Consider the following 21,623-nt stretch of genomic DNA (forward strand, 5'->3'; position numbering starts at 1 on the left):
GCACTATTACTATAAGTGAAGGATGCTCACAAAACGGAATTGATGTTAAGAAACGATTCTTATTCTTATAGGTCACTGCCAATGTATTAGAAACATTACAGCATTCCATTAAACAGTGAATTACGTAGCTATTAGGATCGAAGGGTCAGAATGATGAAGCACGTTTGGTAAAAGCTTAAGATACATAAAGGTTAAATGGTAAAGTAATAAAGTCAAGCAGAGATGATTACCGCATTCTCTGTACAGATAGTTGTTTACAAAAATGTAGTAAAATAGAATATTTTACACCCACAGCAAGACTGCACAGTGTAATACTTCGGGAAAGCTATGGCACTCGGGACCAAGCCCATTTCTAAAGTTCAGTGTATACAATTCTTTAAGTAGGCAAAGCGGAGGCACTGGAAATTAGGCTATTGTTGAAAAATCATCTCAAAGTTTATGGCTTGCATGTGAATCAAAGGGACTCAGGTTAACTGAGCATCGACTCCGCTGAGACCCCCCTTAGCTGCTGTTTGTTCCTCGATGTTCACAATGGGAAAGGCCCTCATTCCAGCTCCAGCAATTCTTACAAATATGGTATCATAGTGAGTTGTAGTTTCAGTAATGAAAAATCAGAGCTGCGTCGGGAACTAAGAGGTGCTCGGGCGCCTACAACGACAAACCTGGGGTGGGAGTAACAGTGATGAAGAGATAAAGACCCTGAGTCCTGTCCACTCATGCCAAGGGGTACACAGCTGGTAAGACTATGTGGGGACCAGAAACTGAGCAGCCAATATGAAGGGATTGAGGAAGAACTGTTCTCTCATAACAAAGAACCAACTGATGACCACAATGGCGGTTCCGAGAGCAAAGAAGTTTCAGGATGAGACTGGGGAGTGACCATTGCTAAGGCAGTATAAAGAAACACAGTACACTCGGCTCCATCATATTTTTGGAGCTGAAGAAATCACTGACAAAGGTCAAGTGGTTCAGCTTCACTGACTGCAGATGATACAATGCTTTGTCATGAGTAGAGCTTGCCCTAAACTGATCTACGTGAAGGTGGCAAGTTACAATGAGTAATAATTCTACCACTACGGTAAAAATCCTCGGTGATTCACTGTGAAATGCAGCGGCATGCACCGGGTAAACTTTCCAGCATAAGTGTGTACTTCTTCAAGCAGTGGTTGCAAGGTCCATGATGTGGTCAATGCCCATGCTGAGTGTGCAGAAAGCATCACTACACCAGATTTGTGGCCAGGAATGGCTGTCACATATTAACAGAAGAGAGAGAACTAGTACACGAAAATGAAAAGTGAAAGGATATGTGTGTGTGTGTGTGTGTGTGTGTGTCATACAGTGGCGAGCTAAAAGCGGTAGAAATTAACAAGTTGAGTGAAAGGAAGACAATAGTTCACAAGGCAGTCGGACCATCCATTGTGTGATTCTTGGTACCTGAAGTCCTTCATAGGTGACATGAGGTCCACAGTGCAAAGGGCTGATGTTCCCCATCCCCATATATAACCCCTGGTGAGTTTGCTTCTGATTTGTTTTGTTTTAAGACCTACATATTAATAAATTATTAAATGGTTTGTTCTAGGTGCATTTATAATTGTGAGTGAGTTTGCTGAGGGTACAGTAGTTCCGTACTATAGATTATGGTGCTACACAGGGCCTCTTACAGGATTTGCATGGGAGATCTCACTTAAGAAACAGGACAGCCGGACCTTATAGTTGTTTTTTTCTGTTGGAGGGAATCCTTCCAGAATGTTATTCACCATAGATGCTGCATTAAAGTTCTATCCAGGGTCTCTTATAGGATGTGTTTGAGAGGGTTTCCCAGATCCCATTTAATTCCTAAAATGGTGGAGCTTGGACCGTGAATTTTTGATGGAGAGAGGTGTTTCTTAGATGTATGGCCTTCTAGGCAAATTGCCAGGATCCTAAAAGGCCCATTGGCTACACTGATCTACTCAGTGCTTAATTTGTAAATAAAATATGCCGGTTCCCAAAGCCCTCCTCTTAAACATGCGGATGCTGCATTTAAATGTGCGAGCACGGAATACTGAGGCAGCGTAATCCTGAAGCCATCTCAAACCCCTTTAATTCATTTAAAACCACTCCCTGCCCCTTCAGCTCACTCTTGCAGCTTTCTGCTTTCTCCCATTATGAAGCTTTTTCGTTTTTCTCTTCCTCCGTCTTTCCCATGTGTGTCTTTTGCTCGCTGTACATGCTGGAGGCTGAAGAATAAGTGCCGGCCCTGAAAAATAAATGCCAGTGCTCAGCACTGGAAACAACAAGCACAAATTGAGCACTGGATCTACTGTGTGACCGTTGATTGGCAACAAGTAGGGCAGATGGACAAGGTGTGTTTGGATGCTTGAATATTCCCTATAGTACCGTAAATGGTGTGGGATCAGCGAAGTGAAACTTTGTGGAACAAGTTTATCTCCTTCAAACACCAGTGGAATCTCTTTCGCTAAAATGTGAAGGCTTGGAAAATTGTGCTAGCTGTGAAAACATGAGGATGCAAAGTCTACAAGATGGAGTGTAAGGTCTCGACCTAAGGCATTCATGATTGGCCTCTCATCAGAAGTGATAGGAAATGACCAGGCCCACCTCAAACTTGATAGAGTGCTCAGTGAGGGTCAAAAACTATAGGAAAAGTGAAAAGGAAAAGTGAGATAACACAGAGATGTTCTTGCAAAATGTCATTCTCCAGGTTAAGAAGCAGGTTTTGAGGGCAGTGCAACAAAAAGAAGTAAAGTTTCAGGGATCTGAATGCAGTCTGTACAAAGATGTGGCCCCAGCCATCCTACTGCTGTGTCAATAATTTAGATCAATCACAAAGAAACTTAAGAAAAATAAACTAAGCTACAAATGAGACTAACTCTTTGGTATTATTTTTTAATATCACAACAAGAATAATTAAACCTCAAGCAAATTGGTGGCAGCCCAGAGTTTGTTTCTTCAAGTGGACTATAATCAGGAGGGGGGGTGAATAGACAGGAAACCATCAGCTCTAGAATAATGTGAGCAACAGGACAAATAGATGACCCACAGGCATGAAACGCAATGTGAGGTGAAGAAAGAAACCGATACAGGAAGGGACAAACCACAGGTTTAAGAGACTTGGTACAAAGTTTAAAAGAAGACTTAACAAGGCCCAGAATAATGGGACTGCCTGCTGCATATTGATGATATAGCGAATGGACCACTAGGGGGACAAAAATTCTAATCGCTTGAAGACACCTTAGGAAGTTTTCTGAACTGCCATAAGGTAAATAGATGCATAGGAATTGTCCCATGTTTGGAGGACTAGGTCCGTCCCCAGATAGGATGGCAAAATACTGTTTAACACTGTTGGGGTTAGGTAGCAGTCCATACATACCAGCTATTTAGTATATGAATGTTCACAAGCTGGTTTTATGTACTGGAAGGGGAGGACATTGAGTATTTTGGGAGGAATAGTTTATGGTTTCAATAATCAGATAATAGTTGTAGACATTGCAATTAAGTTAATGCTAAGGGGAGTGTACCAATCCCTTTTGTAAAGCATGCTTAAGAGGCCGATATATTTTTTCTGGTCTGTCCATTCATTTAAGTTCTCAAGTAGGAGTTTACCATATTTTTCCATGTTGCTTCAAGCAATGATATAGGTTGACTGTTCTCTGTTTTCTTGAGGGCTGGCATGATTAATGCTGACTTCCAGGAGTGCAGTAGCTTGCCTGAATTGAGGTCGGCTCTGAACACTGCACACAAAGGAGGGGCCGTCTTTGTAGCCCAGTGGCAATTTACATCAGAAGGAACTTGGTCGAGCAAGGTGCTTTGATTGTTTCTTTAAACTAGACTGCACTAATCACTGCTTTCTCTGTGAATTTTAAAGTGGTGTTAGAGAGCTGCTTCATTGGTGCTTTTCCTGGTATTTGCTTAAGCACTGAGGCTACTCCTTACTCTTGGATCCTACAGAACAAGGAGAAGTGCTGCAGTCATTCAGAAATCACTATTTCCTTAAATAGGTTTGTTGGTGGGACAAAGCAGCCCCATCTTGACATTTTCAAGAATCTTCTGGAATCTTTCTCCTTCAGTGCATTTCTTACTACCTCAAGTGTTTTGCTATGAGACGTCCTCTTCTTGGTCTTCTTTAATTTTTAGGCTTCGCCTGTCCAATGCTTGCACCGCACTTGTGAAATCTCTTGCAATGGAAAAAGAAAATCCTAAAAGGGACTTAGAGCCCGCCCATTACTTACCTTTACATACCACTGATTGGCTCCCACGTCACTGTTGTTTTCTTTCTTCCTGTTGGTCAGTGCCTCCCTCCTGCCTCAAGCTTCCTGCTTTGCTTCAATTCTTCATCCTTGCTGTGGAGCTTGGAACAAGTACTGCTTCCAGTATCCTTTCATTGGCTGTGCAAATAATATTTATTTTTTACTTTCCAGCGTGTGCATTCCGTTCATTCCGCTTCTCCTTGCTCTACAATTATTTTAAACTATTTCTTTAACAGTTCATTCATCCATCCAGTTTATAGTTGAGCATAGGACTCAGGTAGCCATCTTGCTGTCCACAGATTGCGATGAAACACCAGACTGTTATTTATAGATAAGTGATTTAGTCCTTATGCAATGGCTGCTTTGGAGCTCACACTGCTGCTCTAACAACATGGTAAATACTCATGTTGAGTATCATATGCCAGGACTCGATGTTGAATAAGGCAAAATTGATGAGGCTTCCGTTGTCATTTCTTTAAAGGTGGTTTTGGCCAGGGTGTCCGACTTGGTGCAGCCATTGGGGGGGTGTTGCCTCCCTAGAGTAATTAGGGTTAACAATTCCATCCCTCACTGACCCACTAGACCAATTCATGCTAGGCTCTAGTGGTTTTCATATAACCTCCTCAATGACGAGGTTTGCTCAGTGAAGCCTTTGTCCAGCTTTGTATTGAAATATCTACATACTAAAATAGTGCTACACTCTTCAGTCTTGGTTGCATCTCTTGAGTTTGCAATTGCAATTTTAAGAGTTGTGAAAATTTGTCATTTTTCCTTGATTTGATCAGGAAGGTAATAGATATTATAGATTTTGAGGAGTTACAGTAATTGTTGAGAGTAACTTCCTTGAAGTTCCATGACCTTAGAGGAACGAGGCCTTGTTCAACTATATAGTAATGGAACTTCCCTGTGACCAACAATATCCTTAGAATGTATAGAAGGGGGTACTTTTCCCAAATATAATGACAGTAATACGTGGCTTAATGGGATGTTCATTCTTCAGGGCGCTCAAGGGAGTAACAGATTATGAATTGTTGCATGATGAATTGTAATTCATTTTTACATACTTTTATATAAAAAGGCAAGGCATTATTTCATAGTGGCTATAAATCCCAACCAGGCACAACCCTTGTGTATTGTTAAAGTTCATTAAGTAAACTGAATATTTGACACTCAAGGTCAGATATGGACAACAATTCTTACATAAACAAGTATGGTGTTTATGATATGTGACAGGGGTGTGGAATTTATTAAAATATCTACTTGTCCACGGGACAGGCTGCTTCTCAAATCTACTTGTCCTGTAAAAAGATCTACTTGTCCCTTTGGTGCCATGTAGTGTGGCGCCAAATTATGGCAGCAATCTCATTATGTAAGAGCTCTGATAATAGCCTCTCTGATTATGCCAGGGCTACTACCATAGTAGGGCTTGAATACTTGCAGTTTCAATCCCTACTGTAGCAATTTCCTTATTTTCCACCTTTCTGCAGATCTGCATACTGGGGCTGGAGGAAGCAGTAAGCAATAGTTCCAGGGCTGGAATGCCTTTGAGTCTGCAAACCTACTAACCTGCATGTTTTAAAGATTTTCACCAGCTTCTCTCTAATATTTTCCCATAATAAGAAAGGTTGGACATTTACTCCTGACAATGGCAGAATTAGAACTTCTTCCAGGGTTGGGAAGAAAGTGGCTGGAGGGAAAATGAACTTGCAAATGCTCAATAGATTTTCACATGAGAAAATCTACACATGCGTATTTACCCATGCTAAAATACAGTTCACAAATATTTTATAGGGGTACGACATATGTGCACTTTTGTGACTTTCTTTAAGAATTTGGGGCCACATGTAGGTAGGTTCAGATTTGCGACCCGCAAATTGCGAGTCGCAAATCCGAATGTAGGATGGTGTCCCTGACACCATCTGTGATTCGCAAGGGCTTCGCAAATGCACACCTCATGAATAATCATGAGGTGGGTCGCAATTTGCGACCCCATTGCGAATGGCGGCCTCACAGGGATGGTGGCCTGCTGGAGACAGCAGACCACCATGTCTGTGACTGCTTTTCAATAAAGCCGTTTTTTTTTTTTTTTGTAATGCAGCCCGTTTTCCTTAAAGGAAAACGAGATGCATTACAAAAACGAAAACACAATGGGGAAGGGGTCCCAGGGGGACCCCTTCCCTTTTGTGAAAGTGTTAGCACCCATTTGAAATAGGTGCAAACTGCGATTGGTTTGCGCCCGCGTTCGCAAAACAATCCTACATTGCACTGCGAGTCGCAATTAGGAAGGGAACACCCCTTCCTAATTGCGAGTCGCAAACCCGTTTTGCGATTCGGTAACCAGGTTACCGAATCGCAAAACTGGGTTTGTGCATCGCAATGTGCTTTTTGCACGTCGCAAACAGCGAAAGTCGCTGTTTGCGACATGCAAAAAGCTACCTACATGTGGGTCTTGGTCCCTAATTAGGTCTGGTGTTAAAGACATTTTGTTTTTATTAAACTTCTATTTCTCTCTCTTTCGGCTGGCTTTACTGTGAGTGATCGCATTCTTCTCTTCCACAAGGAGCATATTGGCACACAAAGTAGTTTTGTTCAGTGTCAGGAACAACAGTGGCAATCAGTGACGTAACGAAACTGGAGGGTGCCCCTTTGCAAAGAACATGGAGGAGCCCCCTCTCCAGACTCACTCCGGGCAGGTGCTGTGCTGAAGGGGCCCCCTGGAGGGTGGCTGCGGGACCTTTGTTATGCCACTGGTGGCAACGCGTGCTTTTAGAGTTCAAAAACGTTTTTTTTTTTTTTTTGCCAGTGTTTGTTACAATGTTGAGGGCCTGGTAGCTCCCACAACAATAAAGTGTTACAAAAGCCATGTCAAAACAAGACACGCATTGATGAAACTAAAAGACTTATAAAAATATGTCAGATCAGTTGGCTTTGTCAGTGTTTGTTTATTTTCATGCTTCCCATAATCGTGTTGAAAATGGTTACACTGATTTTCCATTCGAAATATTTTTGGGAAATACTAGCATGCATCAAAACATTTTACTAAATGACACTTCATTTGCATCAGAGAGCATTCTGGGAGCATTATACTTAGCCTCATAGCCTAAACTTTTCAAACATGTGTATACACGTTTTTTTTTTTTGTACTGGAACCAACGTCAGTAGTGAAGTGTGACCTTAAAACATTTATTTACAGCACTCACCCTAATAATGAAGGTTTTCAAATAATGAACCATAAATACAAGTTCGGACAGCATTATCTTTTGGAAACACATTACCTCAACTGCAGAGAGTTCCACTCTCTGTAAACAGGCAGCCAAAGGGTTCGTGCTGCAGAGGGTTGGGCCTACTTGTCCCAAGGACAAAGTGAACATAAAAACTTGTTGCCCTTGACCCCAAACAAGATGTCCCGGGCGTCGGGCGATAGGAATTCCACATCCCTGTATGTGAAAAGGAAATTTCTTTGTTTCGACCTAGGGACATATTTAACAAACTTTCCTGCAGTGCACAGCAGCAAGTCACCTTGCTGTACTACACTGTAAGAAAGAACAAGGGCAGGAACGTGCCATATTTAACATTATACAGCACTTTCCTTGTGTAGACGCACAATGTGCTGCCTTGCGCCAAAGTAGGTACCCATGCATCATGGTGCAAGGGTGCAGGGGTGCCTGTGGTACAGGCAGGATTGTTTTTGTGCAGGAAGATGCACCTTCCTGCTAAAAAACAATCATCTGTTGCATTTTCCTCTTTCTATGTGTGCTGCAGAATGCGGAAATGAGGGAAAAAAGAGGAGAAATAAAGATATTTTTCCTCGTTCTGCCTCACCTGGAGAGGCGAAGCATTTTTATGCATTCCTAGGTCTGCCAGTAATAGTAATTCTGGGAATATGCCAAAATCCATGGGTGGTTGCGTGGGAACACCCATGCTCCACCTATTGAATGCCTCCCTGGGGCAGAGTAAAGCAAGGCAGAGATTTGCCCTGAGTTACTCTAGATTTTTCGAGCCACACAGGGCCACGCAAGGTGGCCGTGCATTGCTTGATAAATCTGACTTGGTAGTTGTGTCGCCCCTGCTCCTTCTTGCGTTGAGCAAGGGCAAAGCAACTTGCTGATAAACCTGCCCCTCTGCTGCATGAAAGGGCAGGAACACGCCATATCTATCAAGATATGGCACATTCCTCTCCTCTGCCTGCGCTGGCGCACAATTAGTAGCCTAGAAGCCCTTTGTTTGCTGCCCATAGCCTATACAAACGTATTCGCCTTTGGACTTATTTGATTTATGTTTAAAATCTATGTTAATACTAGTGTAATGTTTAACCCCCTGGGTGCCTGGGGCAAGCTGGTCTCGTCCTCGGCCACAGTTCCCGTGTGCCGGGGACGAGACCAGCTCGTCCTGTACCCAGCCCACGGGGGAGCGCTAGCACTCCCCTCGTGAGCCTCTCACCCACACTCCCCGTTAGGGATGGAAGGGGAAAAGCTTCCCCTACCACCCACGACCCCCTCGGTAATCTGACGACATCATCAAATGCTGCTGGGGACGCGCTGAAAGCCATTTGCATCCTGAACGTGGATAGAGAGGACCCAAACAGGTGAGTCCTTCTCCTGGGGGGTGAATGGGGGTATAAAACAGACACAGGGGAAACAAAAGAGGCAAGGGTCGCTCCCATGGGAGGCATTATTATATTCGTGTTTCGGCCCCCTGGGGCATATTGACCCACTAGGAATCAGGGATGATGAATATTATAATGTTTTAGGGCAGCATCCCGTTAGGCAAGGGTCGCTGCCCTCGGGGCAAGATTTCTTTATATGTTTCGGGTCACTCTGGGTCTAGATCAGCCATATTTTCGGCTAATCTCGCCCTCAGGGGGGTGGAAACCCACTAGGCCCCAGGGATTGTGTTGTGTGTGTGTGTGTTTTTTGTGTCTTTGGGGCACCCCTTGGGCAAGTGTCGCTTCCCCAAAAGAGGCACATTAGTGATTGTCCATTTCTGCCCCCCTTGGGGGCGGATCAGCCTGTATTTTTCAAGGCCCATCTGCCCCCAAGACGCCAGGGATTTTTTTTCTTTGTTTCTTTGTGTTGGGGGGTGCCCCCTCTGGCAAGGGTCTCCCCCCAAAGAGGGTGAAGAACTGTTGGCCATTTCTGCCCCCCTTAGGGGCAGATCGGCCTATTTGTTTTAGGCCATCTGTGCCCAAGGGGGCAGAATCCACTTAGGCACCAGGAATCTTGTATGTGTATGTGTGTTCTGGGTGGGGGGGTGTCCCCTTTGGCAAGGGTTGGCCCCACCAAAGGGGGCACATTACTGATGGCCATTTCTGCCCCCCTTGTGCCCCTTTGGGGGCAGATCGGCCTATTTTTTTTAGGCCCATCTGCCCCCAAGGGGGGCAAAAACCTCCAATACAACAGGGATTTATTTCCCTGTTTTTTTTTTTTGGTGTGTTGGGGGGCGCCCCCTTTGGCAAGGGTCACCCCCAAAGGGAGCACGGAACTGTTGGCCATTTCAGCTTATTTTTTTAGGCTCATCTGCCCCCACGGGGGATAGAATCCACTTAGGCACCAGGGATCTTGTTTGTGTGTGTGTTTGTGTGTTTTGTGTGGGGGGTGGCCCCTTTGGCAAGGGTCGCCCCCCACAGGGGGCACTAAACTGTTGGCCATTTCTGACCCCCTTTGGGGCAGATCAGCCTATTTTCTGTAGGCCCAACTGCCCACAAGAGCGGCAGAATCCACTTTCCACCATGGAAATTTTCTAAATGCTTAGTAGTGGGGTGTTTGTCAACTGGCGAAGTATTTGCATTTGTGATTATAACAGATTATTTCTCCTTTTTGTTCTAGTTTAAAGTTTTTGCTTCCTTTGCTGTGGCTCCTTCCAGTTTTGGCAGTTGTTGACCTGCAGTTTGCGAAGTTGCGAGCTTTAGGTAAGTAAAAGCAATTTACTCCAAAGGTTTATTGTTGCCACGCATGAATGACATGTTTGTAGGTGGTGTACTAAATGCAGGATTGTGTCTGAAAATGTCCTTAGATTTGTGCACAATGATATTTGTGTTGTCTTATGTCTAATTTGCCTTTCTTTTTAGTGGGATATCATTGGTGATTGTTGTGTCTGTGCAGAGTAGTTGCTAGTGAGTCTACCTTTTTCAGGCAAGTCAGTGGTATAGTTTTTGAGTACCTAGCTCTTTGCAATAAAGCCACACTTTGTTTATTACTTATTTTAGACAGTGCTGGTTGTTGTTGGCGCATTTGTCAAGTTACACTTCTTAGAAAGGATCATGGCTAGCCACAGAGTGACCGCTCAGCAGGTTATTGGCATGCTTTTTCAGTTGTCTTCTGACCATGATTATGAGACTGACTCTACATCTGATGCAGAGGAGGAAGTGAGAGATTCTGGCAGTGAGTTTCCTGTCAGACGAATCTTCTGATGAGGAAGCCACTTTCAGTGCAGATGAAGGGCCTGTTTTAGAGGAGAACACTGATGTGCCAATAGTGCAGCAGCCTGGGGCTGAAAGGTTTCCCATTGGAAGACCTGACACCTGGGCTGCACCAAACATGGAGCAGCCACAGTTGCCTGCCTTTACTTTTCTCCCAGGGTGTAGAGTGAATACGAAAAACGTTTTGCCTTTTTGCCAATATCTTTCAATTGTTTATGGATGATGTATTTTTGGAAGAGATTGATGGACAGACTAATTTGTATGCGAACCAGTATTTGAGGGACAATGCTGCCAGACTTAGGCCTCAGTCTAGAGCTACTGAGTGGATTCTCACAAATCTGGAAGAGTTGAAAAAGTTCATGGGTTTGACTTTTTTGATGGGGTTGATAAGAAAGCCGTTACTGGCCTCTTATTGGTCTACTAGTCCCTTGATGGCAATGGCTATATTTCTTGCAACCATGACTCGTAATCGGTATTTGCTTCTTCTTCGGATGTTGCATTTTGTTGACAATGCTTTAGGCGTGCCACGAGATCACCATGATTGTGACCATCTTTTTAAGATTAGGCCTGTCCTTGATCATTTTGTAGTTCGGTTTTCAGAGGTGTATGTTCCAGTCAAAGAAATAAGTGTAGACGAGTCTTTGGTCCTTTTCAAAGGGCGTTTGGTTTTTAAGCAGTACATTCCTAGAAAGAGGGCATGGCATGGAATTAAGATGTATATGCTGTCTGAAAGTAGTACAGGATATGTGTAAAATTTCTGGGTCTACACTGGTAGGGATTCCAGTATTGACCCCCCTAGTTGTCTGCCAACTTTTGAAATTAGTGAGAAAATTGTGAGGGAACGTGGTAGACGACTGTTTAACAAAGGTCACCATTTCTATCTAGATAACTTCTAAACTGGAGTGCAGTTGTTCAAGGAATTGTTCAGAGTGGACACTGTTGCTTGTGGCACAATCCATTCTAACTGGAAAGGCTCCAAGGGAGCTTGTCATTAAACAACTTGAGAGGGAACAGTGCAGTACATGTGTAATAATGAGCTGCTAGCTCTGAAATTTGCAGACAGGAGGGATGTGTACATTCTAACTACCATCCATGATGAGAGTACTGTGACTGTTTGGGGTCAGGTTGCAGAAGTGCACAAACCTGCGTGCATTTTGGAATACAATGAGCACATGGGTGGTGTTTAGTAGATCAGAGGGTGGAACCATACACTGCTCTTCGTAAGTCTTACATGCGGTATAAAAAGTTGGCCGTTCATTTGTTTCACCTGGCAAGTTTTAATGCTTTTATTGTGTTCAAGGATTGTTCCCCAGAGTCAAGGATGAAATTTGTTAAATTTCACGAGTCAGTGATAGAGAGCCTTATTGTGGTGGAACAGGCAAGAGTTCCTAGAGTAGGAGGATGTGGCTAGATTGAAAGATCGCCACTTTCCTGATAACATTCCTCCCACTCTCAACAAAGACTTGCCCACTAAGAAATATAGAGTCTGTGCCCCAAGAGGTATCTGGAGGGAGAGCCGGATGTACTGCCCAGGCTGTCTTTCAAAGCCTGGGCTGTGTGGCTGGCTGTTTCAGGAGTTACCACACACAGAAAAATTACTGGGAGCCACCGTGAGAGTAAACTGCCCGTTTTATATTTTCATATGTTCAGTTTCGCGGTTGGCACTACTCTCATGTATTCTGTTAGATCTTTTGTGTTTTTAGTTTTGTACTTACTTATAATTAGTTAGTGGTTTCTTTGTTCTTAAAAAAAAAAGTGATGGCGATGTGCATGGCGTGGCCCTAGGCTGGCGGTGTGTGTGGTGTGGCACTTGGCTGGTGGTGTGCGTGGCGCTTGGCTGGCGGTGTGCATGGAGTGGTGCTTGGCTGGTACTGTAAATAGTTACTTGCTGTTGGCCACTACAACACACTGCCAGACAAACGCCAGCCCACACACTCCCATCAGCTGGTGTGATTGCTGTATTAGGCATGTGGGCTTATGAAAGTGATGGGCCCTTGAATGGCGCTGTCTGTTGATGCGAGAGTTGTAATGTGCTGAGCCCGCAGCTGATGCCGTGAATGGTCTTGTGCATGTCATGTATGAATGGTGTGTGAATGGACTGTAAAGCGGTTGGTGCCTTGACACAGCTTTACAGCTCAAGAGCTGTGAATCATTGGTTCGGTTTTTTGGCCTTTCAGTTATTAACAGTGCATTTCATTTTTGTGAAATTTCTTGGTAATAAAATTTGATCTACTGAACCATCATTCACCCTCATGCCAAATCCAACCAGTGGGTGTGGTAAAAATGAAAAAATCTGCTCTGCTGTAATCAGGCGTCGCAGCACACCAGTGAAATGCTAGGTGTCTTGATAGGACCCCAATGATAAAGCATGCCACCAACTTGGTTGGTGGGTGAGGGGTCTTTTTAACATAACCTAAGTGTGTTTCTTTTCACAATTTTAGTGTTTGGAACAACACAGAAGGATGTGGACACACCAAAATGATCTATTACAAAACTACCGGTGTTTCGGGGGGGGAAGGACACCTGCGTTTTTTTGGTCCAGGGTGAAGCCATCATCTAGGGAAACCTACCAAACTAAGACATTTTTGAAACCTAGACACCCGGAGGAGTCTCGAGAGGTGTGGCTTACGTGGATCCCCAACATTTTCTTACCCATACTCTTCTGCCAACCTCAAAATGTGCTTAAAAAAGCATATTTTCCTCACTTTACTTTGTAGGATCACTGCGCCGGCACAAATTTCCTACCACCCCTCAGTCTCCAAAGTAAAATGATACCACACTTCTGTGGGTCCCCAAAGCAGAGTCAGCCTAAAGATGTATAAAAGAAAAAGTTGTGCAACTCTCTGTGCTATCTTTTCAATCTCTACACGTTTTTGGCCTTTTCCTGTTGCAGGCACCTGGGACACCCACACAAGTGAGGTATTATTTTTATTGGCAGACTGAGGGGAACATTGGATGGTAGGAAATTTGTAGCAGCACAGAGATTCTACAAAGAAAATTGTGGAAAATGTGTTTTTTTCTACCTATATTTGAGGTTTGCAGAGAAGTCTGGGTAAGAAAATGTTGGGGGATCCACGCAAGCCACACCTCCCTGGAGTGTCTAGTTTTCAAAAATGTCTGGGTTTGGTAGGTTTCCCTAGAGGACCACCACACCTGGGAGCCAAAACGCAGGTGACCCAGCCCCCTGCAAAAACAGGTAGTTTTGAAATAGATAATTTTCATCTAAAGTGTCCATGTTGTGTTTTGGGGCTTTTCGGGTCACGGGCACTAGGCCTACCCAGACAAGTGAGGTACAATTTTTATCGGGAAACTTGGGGAAGTGCTGGGTGGAAGGAAATTTGTGGTTCCTCTTAGATTCCAGAATTTCCATCATCAAAATGTGAGGAAAAATGTGTTTTTTTTTGCCAAATGTTGAGGTTTGCAAAGGATTCTGGGTAATAGGACCTGTTGAGAGCCCAACAAATCACCCTATTCTGGATTCCCCTAGGTGTCTAGTTTTAAAAAATGTATAGGTTTGCTAGGTTTCCCTAGGTGCCGGCTGAGCTAGATGCCAAAATCCACAGCTACGCACTTTGCGAAAAACAGGTCAGTTTTCTTTAGGTAAATGGGATGTGTCCACGTTGTGTTCTGGAGTATTTCCTATCACGGGCAGTAGGCCTACCCACACAAGTGAGGCACCATTTTTATCAGGAGACTTGGGGGAACGCTGGGTAGAAGGAAGTTTGTGGCTCCCCTCAGATTCCAGAACTTTCTATCACCGAAATATGAGGCAAAGTCTTTATTTTGCCAAATTTTGAGGTTTGCAAAAGATTCTGGGTAATAGAACCTGATGAGAGCCCCACAAGTCACTCCATTCTGGATTCCCCTAGGTCTCTAGTTTTAAAAAATGCACAGGTTTGGTAGGTTTCCCCAGTTGCCGGCTTAGCTAGAGGCCAAAATCTACAGCTAGGCAAAAAACAGGTCAGTTTTGTTTTTTAGAAAATGTGATGTGTCCACGTTGTGTTTTGAGGCATTTCCTATTGCAGGCACTAGGCCTACCCACACAAGTGAGGTACCATTTTTATCGGGAGACTTGGGGGAATGCTGGGTATGAGGAAGTTTGTGGCTCACCAAAATATGAAGAAAATGCGTTTGCTTTTGCCACTTTTTGAGGTATGCAAAGTATTCTGGGTAATAGAACCTGGTGACAGCCCCATAAGTCAACCCATTCTGGATTCCCCTAGGTGTCTAGTTTTAAAAAATTTATAGGTTTGCTAGGTTTCCCTAGATGGCGGCTAAGCTAGAGGCCAACATCCACAGCTAGGCACTTTGCAAAAAACAGGTCAGTTTTCTTCAGGAAAATGTGATGTGTCCACGTTGTGTTGTGGGGCATTTCCTGACGCGGGCAATAGGCCCACCCACACAAATGAGGTACCATTTTTATCGGGAGGCTTGAGGGAACACTGGGTGTAAGGAAGTTTATGGCTTCCTTCAGATTCTAGAACTTTCCATCACTGAAAGATGGGGAAGAAGTGTTTTTTTTCCAAATTTTGAGGTTTACAAAGGATTCTGGGTAATAGAACCTGATGAGAGCCCTACAAGTCACCCCATCCTGGATTCCCCTAGGTGTCTAGTTTTCAAAAATGCACAGGTTTGGTAGGTTTTCCTAGGTGCTGGCTGAGCTAAAGGCCAAAAAACACAGCTAGGCACTTTGCAAAAAACAGGTCTGTTTTCTTTGGGAAAATGTGATGTGTCCACATTGTGTTTTTTGGGCATTTCCTGTTGTTGGCACTAGGCCTACCCACACAAGTGAGGTACAATTTTCTATCGGGAGATTTGGGAGAACACAGAATAGAAGAACAAGTGCTTTTGCCCCTTGCCTTTCTCTAATTTTTTTCCTTCCAAATGTTAGACAGTGTGTAAAAAAGATGTCTATTTGAGAAATGCCCTGTAATTCGCATGCTAGTATCGGCACCCCAAAATTCAGAGATATCCAAATAACCACTTCTTCTCAACACCATATCTTGTGCCCATTTTGGACATACAAAGGTTTCCTTGATACCTATTTTTCACTCTTTATATTTCACCAAATGAATTGCTGTATACCCTGCATACAATGAAAACCTATTGCAAGGTGCAGCTCCTTTATTAGCTCTGGGTACCTAGGGTTCTTGTTCAACCTCCAAGCCCTATAGATCCCAGAAACTAGAAGAGTCCAGCAGACGTAACAGTATATTGCTTTTGAAAATCTAACATGGAGTAAAACGTGGAGAAAAATGGCTGTTTTTTTCACCTCAATTTTAATTTTTTTTTTATTTCAGCTGTTATTTTCTGTAGGAAAACCTTGTAGGATCTACACAAATGGCCCCTTGCTGAATTTAGAATTTGTCTACTTTTCAGAAATGTTTAGCTGTCCGGGATCCAGCATTGGTTTCACACTCATTTCTATCACTAACTGGAAGGAGGCTAAAAGCACATAAAATAGTAAAATGGGGTATGTCTAAGTAAAATGCCAAAATTGTGTTGAAAAATTTGGTTTTCTGATTCAAGTCTGCATGTTCCTAAAAGCTGGCAAGATGGTGATTTTAGCACTACAAACCCTTTGTTGATGCATTTTCAGGGGAAAAAAACACAAGCCTTCTTCTGCAGCCCTTTTTCCCCATTTATTTTTCAAAAAGGGACAGTTTTGCTGTATTTTGGCTAATTTCTTGGTTTCCTCCAGGGGAACCCACAACCTCTGGGTACCTCTAGAATCCCTACGATGTTGGGAAAAAAGGACACAAATTTGGCGTGGGTAGCTAATGTGGACAAAAAGTTGTGATGGCCTAAGCGCAAACTGTCCTAAATAGCCAAAAAAGGCCTGGCACCTGAGGGGGAAAAGGCCTGACAGCGAAGGGGTTAATCCTTTAACTGCTGTTCCCTCTCTCCCAGTGCTGATTTTTTTTTTTGGTGGGGTTTCTTAAGTATTCATATTTTTTCACTAATGATTTCCACATCGAATCTGCATTCTTTTTTCAAACAGTGTGAGCGTGCCACTCCTCATGTTGTGACGGACGATTGTTGGGAAATGCACGCAACTGGTAGCATGTTTGTGGTAGGGTGGGGGTAAACCCATTTACCAGAGGGGATGTTTCACCCTTTCAGGGCCACTGGTTCCGTGGGAAACATGTTAGAGGAGGCACAATGGGTCCTTGCACACCAATGGCCTACCCCCCAAAACCTCTAGTGGAAAGCCCACTCGAGGGAAGGGTGTTTTGCCAACCAGTCACACCAAGGAAACAGACCAAAATCACAGCATCCAAAGATTGGAAAAAACAGGAATAGGGACCACTGAAAAGGAGATACTCTTGCCTTTAACGAATGCTGCCTCTCAAAATTATTGCTGCTCACGGATTATAACAGCAGTGTAGTGGAAACCACCTCCAAAAGTGGGATATTTTCTTGAAGTAAACTAACAACGTCCTTAAAAAATTATTTTCAGAGATCATGGTTCTACAGCTATCCCAGGGCAGGATTGTTTTCGCGTGAGAGTGCCATCCACATACTTGAAATTCCCCCTGAAAATCAATGATCATTTTTGTTCAAGTGAAAAATTAGAACCGGAGTGGAGAGTTTTAGTTTCTATATGATTGCATATACTAAGGCCCATATTTATATTTTTTCACACTGCATTTGCGTCATTTTTTGACGCAAAAGCGGCGCAAACTTACAAAATACAATTATATTTTGTAAGTTTGTAAAAAAAGTATAAACATGGGCCTAAGTGTTTCTGCTGATGCTGCCTTCTGCGAGAAAGGGAAAGGCTTTTTAGGCCTGCCATTGGTGGGGGGCTAGGAAAGTACCACTCATTATTTTATTTTTCCTTGGTCCTCAGTGGTATATCCCTCCTCTGATCGGGTGGTAAGCCTCCATGTCAGTCCTACAGTAATATACAAAGTCTGGACGTTATGATGGACCCCCTGGAGTCTGCTCCTGTGTCCGATTTCCATACTTTCTATTGGACAAATGGGGTGGAAACACTCAACCACTGCCCCCCCGCCCCGGGAAGGGAAATACTTTTTATTCTTTGAAGGTGGAAAAGAGTCAATGCTTGTTCTGGGAGGATGGGAGGGGGCAGCTGATCCCCTATTGATTCATTCCTTGAGTCTAGTGGTGCCTGACCCCTCCCCTGAAAATGAGTATCCACCTGATTGCCCCCTCACGACTGAGATAAAGCTGGTTGTCTAAGGGGAGTAAGCTGATGACCGTATACTTTGGGAGTTGGCACTCCTCCCATTTATGTACATTGGTGTCTGGTACAGGGTCCAATTCCCAGCAGGCAAAACTCTTGCTGGTCACCCCTCCATGGAGAGGAAGCAAAATGATGCTTAGGCTGTGTAGGGTGCCGGGGGATGACCCAGTGGCTTATGGGGTCCTTCCCAAATTGTATAATCTCTGGATTCTAGTGGTACTTTAAACCCATCACCCACGGGGAACAGAACAGCTGTTTAGGTGATGGGGACGGTGAGAGACTTGACTTCTCCTCCACTTTCTACATTGCCTCTCGTCTAGTGGTGCCCACCCTCAACGTGCGAGGGGCTTAGATTGCAGGAAACACTGCTGATTACCTATCAAGCATGGAGAAAGCTTTAGCTGTGAAGTGTGGTGCAGGATCGATCCGTATGCTGGCTCGATCACAAAACTTTTTAAACTCCCTGATATCTAGTCTGTGGATTCTTGCTCAGGGATCATACTCCTGACTCGATTACAGAGCAGGAATTAATTCACAAAAGACATTGTTGGAAAGGGAAGAGTATCTCTTTCCCTGCACTTTTTTTAAACTCTGGGCTCTTTGGACTGTGTTACGTTCTCCAGACCTCCCACTACATGACCATGTTTTCAAAGATATGCAGCAACTTTTCAATACCCTGATATGTGATCTCAACAAGGCGGTCATAGCACTGATGTCACAAATCTTTGCTGGGAATTTTCTAGGGGTGGCAGTAGAAGAGCTTCCGTTGGTGGGCCAGAAACCCATTTTGGAGATGACCATGATAGAAACATGAGGGATTCAGGGTTAGACTAGCCTATCGGCAGTGTCACTGGAATTATGCAATATTGTGGCTGTAGCTTTTTTTCGCATTATGAATTTATAACATTTGCCACTTAATCCATCATCTGCTGCATAATTTGCAGATGTTAACAAAATAAGAAAAAATCTTGTCTCTAGCTCAAATGGATCAAAAGTCACTAAAACTGTGGACACGAGTTCGTACGCAGGGGAGGGCCATTCACAAAGGTTAAATAGTCATCTTATTTGCTTATGTCTGTATTTGGTTGTTAAACATGTGCTAATGTGGTGAAATCTTTGCACAGACAGTATTACTGTGTGCAAAAATGGCAATAACGAATTAATACTATAAACAAGTGTGCTGCATCATGCTGAATAATTTGGCTTTTCTTGCCATATAATTGTCAGCCCTGCTGCATACTTTGGTGCGTCCCTGCCGCATAATTATAGTGGCCCTGAGTGTAGGGCAATCAGGCAGTACCCGATAAGCTGGTCTGACAGATCAGCGTGTGTGCGTGCCTTTTTTTAGCTGTTGCTAGACCTGTTTGTGGTCTACTGGGCCGATTTTTACTGTTGGTTTCTTTGCTATTATCAGGGAAATCGACAGTAAAAACTGGTCCAGCAGACCACAAAACAGGTCCACTGACATTGCCTGCCGCAAGCTCAAATCCATATAAGTCTTCCATACATTGCAGAACACTCACAAGTTTAAAACATGGGCATTTTTTGAAGCTTTCTAATTCACTAAGAGGGGCCCGCTGTTATCTTGGTGCCCTGGCTTATATTCAGTCCCAGTCCGACCCTAGAGGGGGTACCACATTTCTCCTTTTGGAATAGTTGACCTCTACGCCCTCTCGTCTCCATTGTTACTGCAGAGACTGGGTGAGTCAAGTCCTCCCCACTAGAGTAGCCCAACATATTTTTTGGGCAGCGAAAAGACCAAAAATCACCCAGTTATTTTATTTTTTCCAAAATACGTATCTTGCTTTTACTTGTACATGAACTAAGACGACTAAAAGTTAATAAGTGTCAGTTGGCATACATCGCTGCACTTGCAATTCTGACTCGTTGCAGGCGGATTAACTTTCTGTAAATGCCAGTGCATCTCCATGAAGTTACAAATTAACACGAAACACTCTGGACGTCTGTAACAAATGAGAAGTGTCCAAGACAGCCTCTCAAATGGTGGAATATTATTTCTAGATCGGTTCCCTGCTCAGTCCCACACATGAAGTCACTAGGGCGCCTGCTCCCTGACTGTACAAACACAGGTTCAAAGCTACACCCTTTAGAGGTCCCACTCAATCGCTACTGGTGTCAAAACTCCCAGTGGGTGGTTTTCTGTTGCAAAATCATCAAATCGCGTAATTCAGGAGTACCTCGAAATCTCTGTCGCAGTGTAAAATTTAAAAAGAAAGAGAAAACGATACACGCTAAACCAAAATATACATACAAACCCATATTCCTTAAAGGAGAGGGCAAATGCATTACTTACCCATATTGCTGCTGAATCGTTCTCTCCGCAAATCCAGTTCATTTTAGCACCTGAACAGCTCCGTGCGTGTGCACCGGCGTCGTGAGGTGACCGCCAGATCACGCCTGCACTTTATGGGCGGCACTGATGCTGGGCTGAGCCATCACGGGAGGAAAGGGTGTGAAGCTGCTGCCCTGCTGTGCCGGTGGGAAGACTCGCTGCCTTGCGCTACACCACGTCCGTCCTGGGGAAGCGCGGATAAAGAGCAAACCTGCTGAGCTGGGGTTAGTATTCCCAGGCAAGGATGGAAAACAAGGTCCGCCAAGGCAAGCAGGGCTAGATTTAACTTCCCGGCCTCTTCCTCCTTTCCATTGTGTTCGGGAGACGAGCGCGGCCGTTTCCTCCAAGCGCAGCGAGCACCAGTGACATAAGCACGGTTCAGCCGTAGCTGCAGTCCCAAGGGGCGGATGTCGAGACTGTGAACGTTTCACATTAAGATCCGGCTGCTTCAGAGGGTGCGGGGCAGCTCGCGGTGCCAGACACAGCTCTGTCTATGATGAACGAAGTTTCTCCATGTACTAGACCAATCGGGAGAGGCGCAGGTGCTGATGTCTGGCGCCCCCTGCTGTCCAACCTGCGTCCTCGGTCTCTAAACTGGCACACCTGGACCGGCGCTACCTGTGGCTCTTGTTGCTCTCTCTTTTAACGTCCCTCAGACACTCGGTCTGGTCCGCCCTGCTGTACATCTCGCTATTCCTCTCAAATCAGCTGTAATTTCACTCAGATACCCTGCCACCAACCCCTGATGTTCAACGTGGGGCCCAAATCACTGGTCTGTAACTTCAACTTCATTCAAAGCCTCACCCGGACCGTCTCCTCTCGCGCCCCAGCACCAGATCTAGCCTGGGGCTGATGTAAAGTCCTCTGTTACTTTATCCTGTCTGGCAGCCAGTGCTTCCCTACTTGCTCCTGACATGTTATGTTTTTTATTGGAATTATTTATACAGCGCGGACATTACCCAAAGGTGCTAGAGAGCTTTGCAGTACAGGTGGGCGAGCCAATACATTAAAAAGGCGAGTCGAGCTAAAGGTCTGGCGTGGCCCTTCGAGCCCGTGCACCAGCGAGTCCCGGGAAGGTTTGCTCTGTAAATCATACAACAAACATCACATCAAACGTGATACTGTGTCTTAAATTTTTTTTAAAGGTGTATTTGTTTAACATGTAAAAGTTTTGACATTGATATGTCACATTATAGCACTGAACAAACAAACACTTATTAAATGTAATTGATTTTAAACATTTAGGGCCAAATGTAGCAAACGTTTGCGAGTCGCAAATGGCCCGAATCGCTATTTGCGACTCCGCAAAATCGGAAATGGGTGCAAAAATCCCATTTCCGACTCGCAAAAAGCGTTGCGAGCCGTTACCGACTCGCAAAATTTGCAACCCCATTT

At 44.2% G+C, this 21,623-nt stretch overlaps 1 protein-coding gene across 1 annotated transcript in view; it reads right to left on the reverse strand.

Annotated features, from left to right (window-relative positions):
• LOC138261344 (multidrug resistance-associated protein 1-like) overlaps nt 1-20,743 on the reverse strand; it is a 616,610-nt gene extending 595,867 nt beyond the window's left edge. Inside the window, exon 1 of the mRNA XM_069210192.1 lies at nt 20,190-20,743. Within this exon, the coding sequence (XP_069066293.1) occupies nt 20,190-20,231 (42 nt within the window). The 5' untranslated portion in view covers nt 20,232-20,743. The remainder of the gene's footprint in view (nt 1-20,189) is intronic.
• Nucleotides 20,744-21,623: the final 880 nt, after the last annotated feature.

Source organism: Pleurodeles waltl, chromosome 10 (assembly GCF_031143425.1).
Source record: "Pleurodeles waltl isolate 20211129_DDA chromosome 10, aPleWal1.hap1.20221129, whole genome shotgun sequence".
Taxonomy (NCBI): Eukaryota; Metazoa; Chordata; class Amphibia; order Caudata; family Salamandridae; genus Pleurodeles; species Pleurodeles waltl.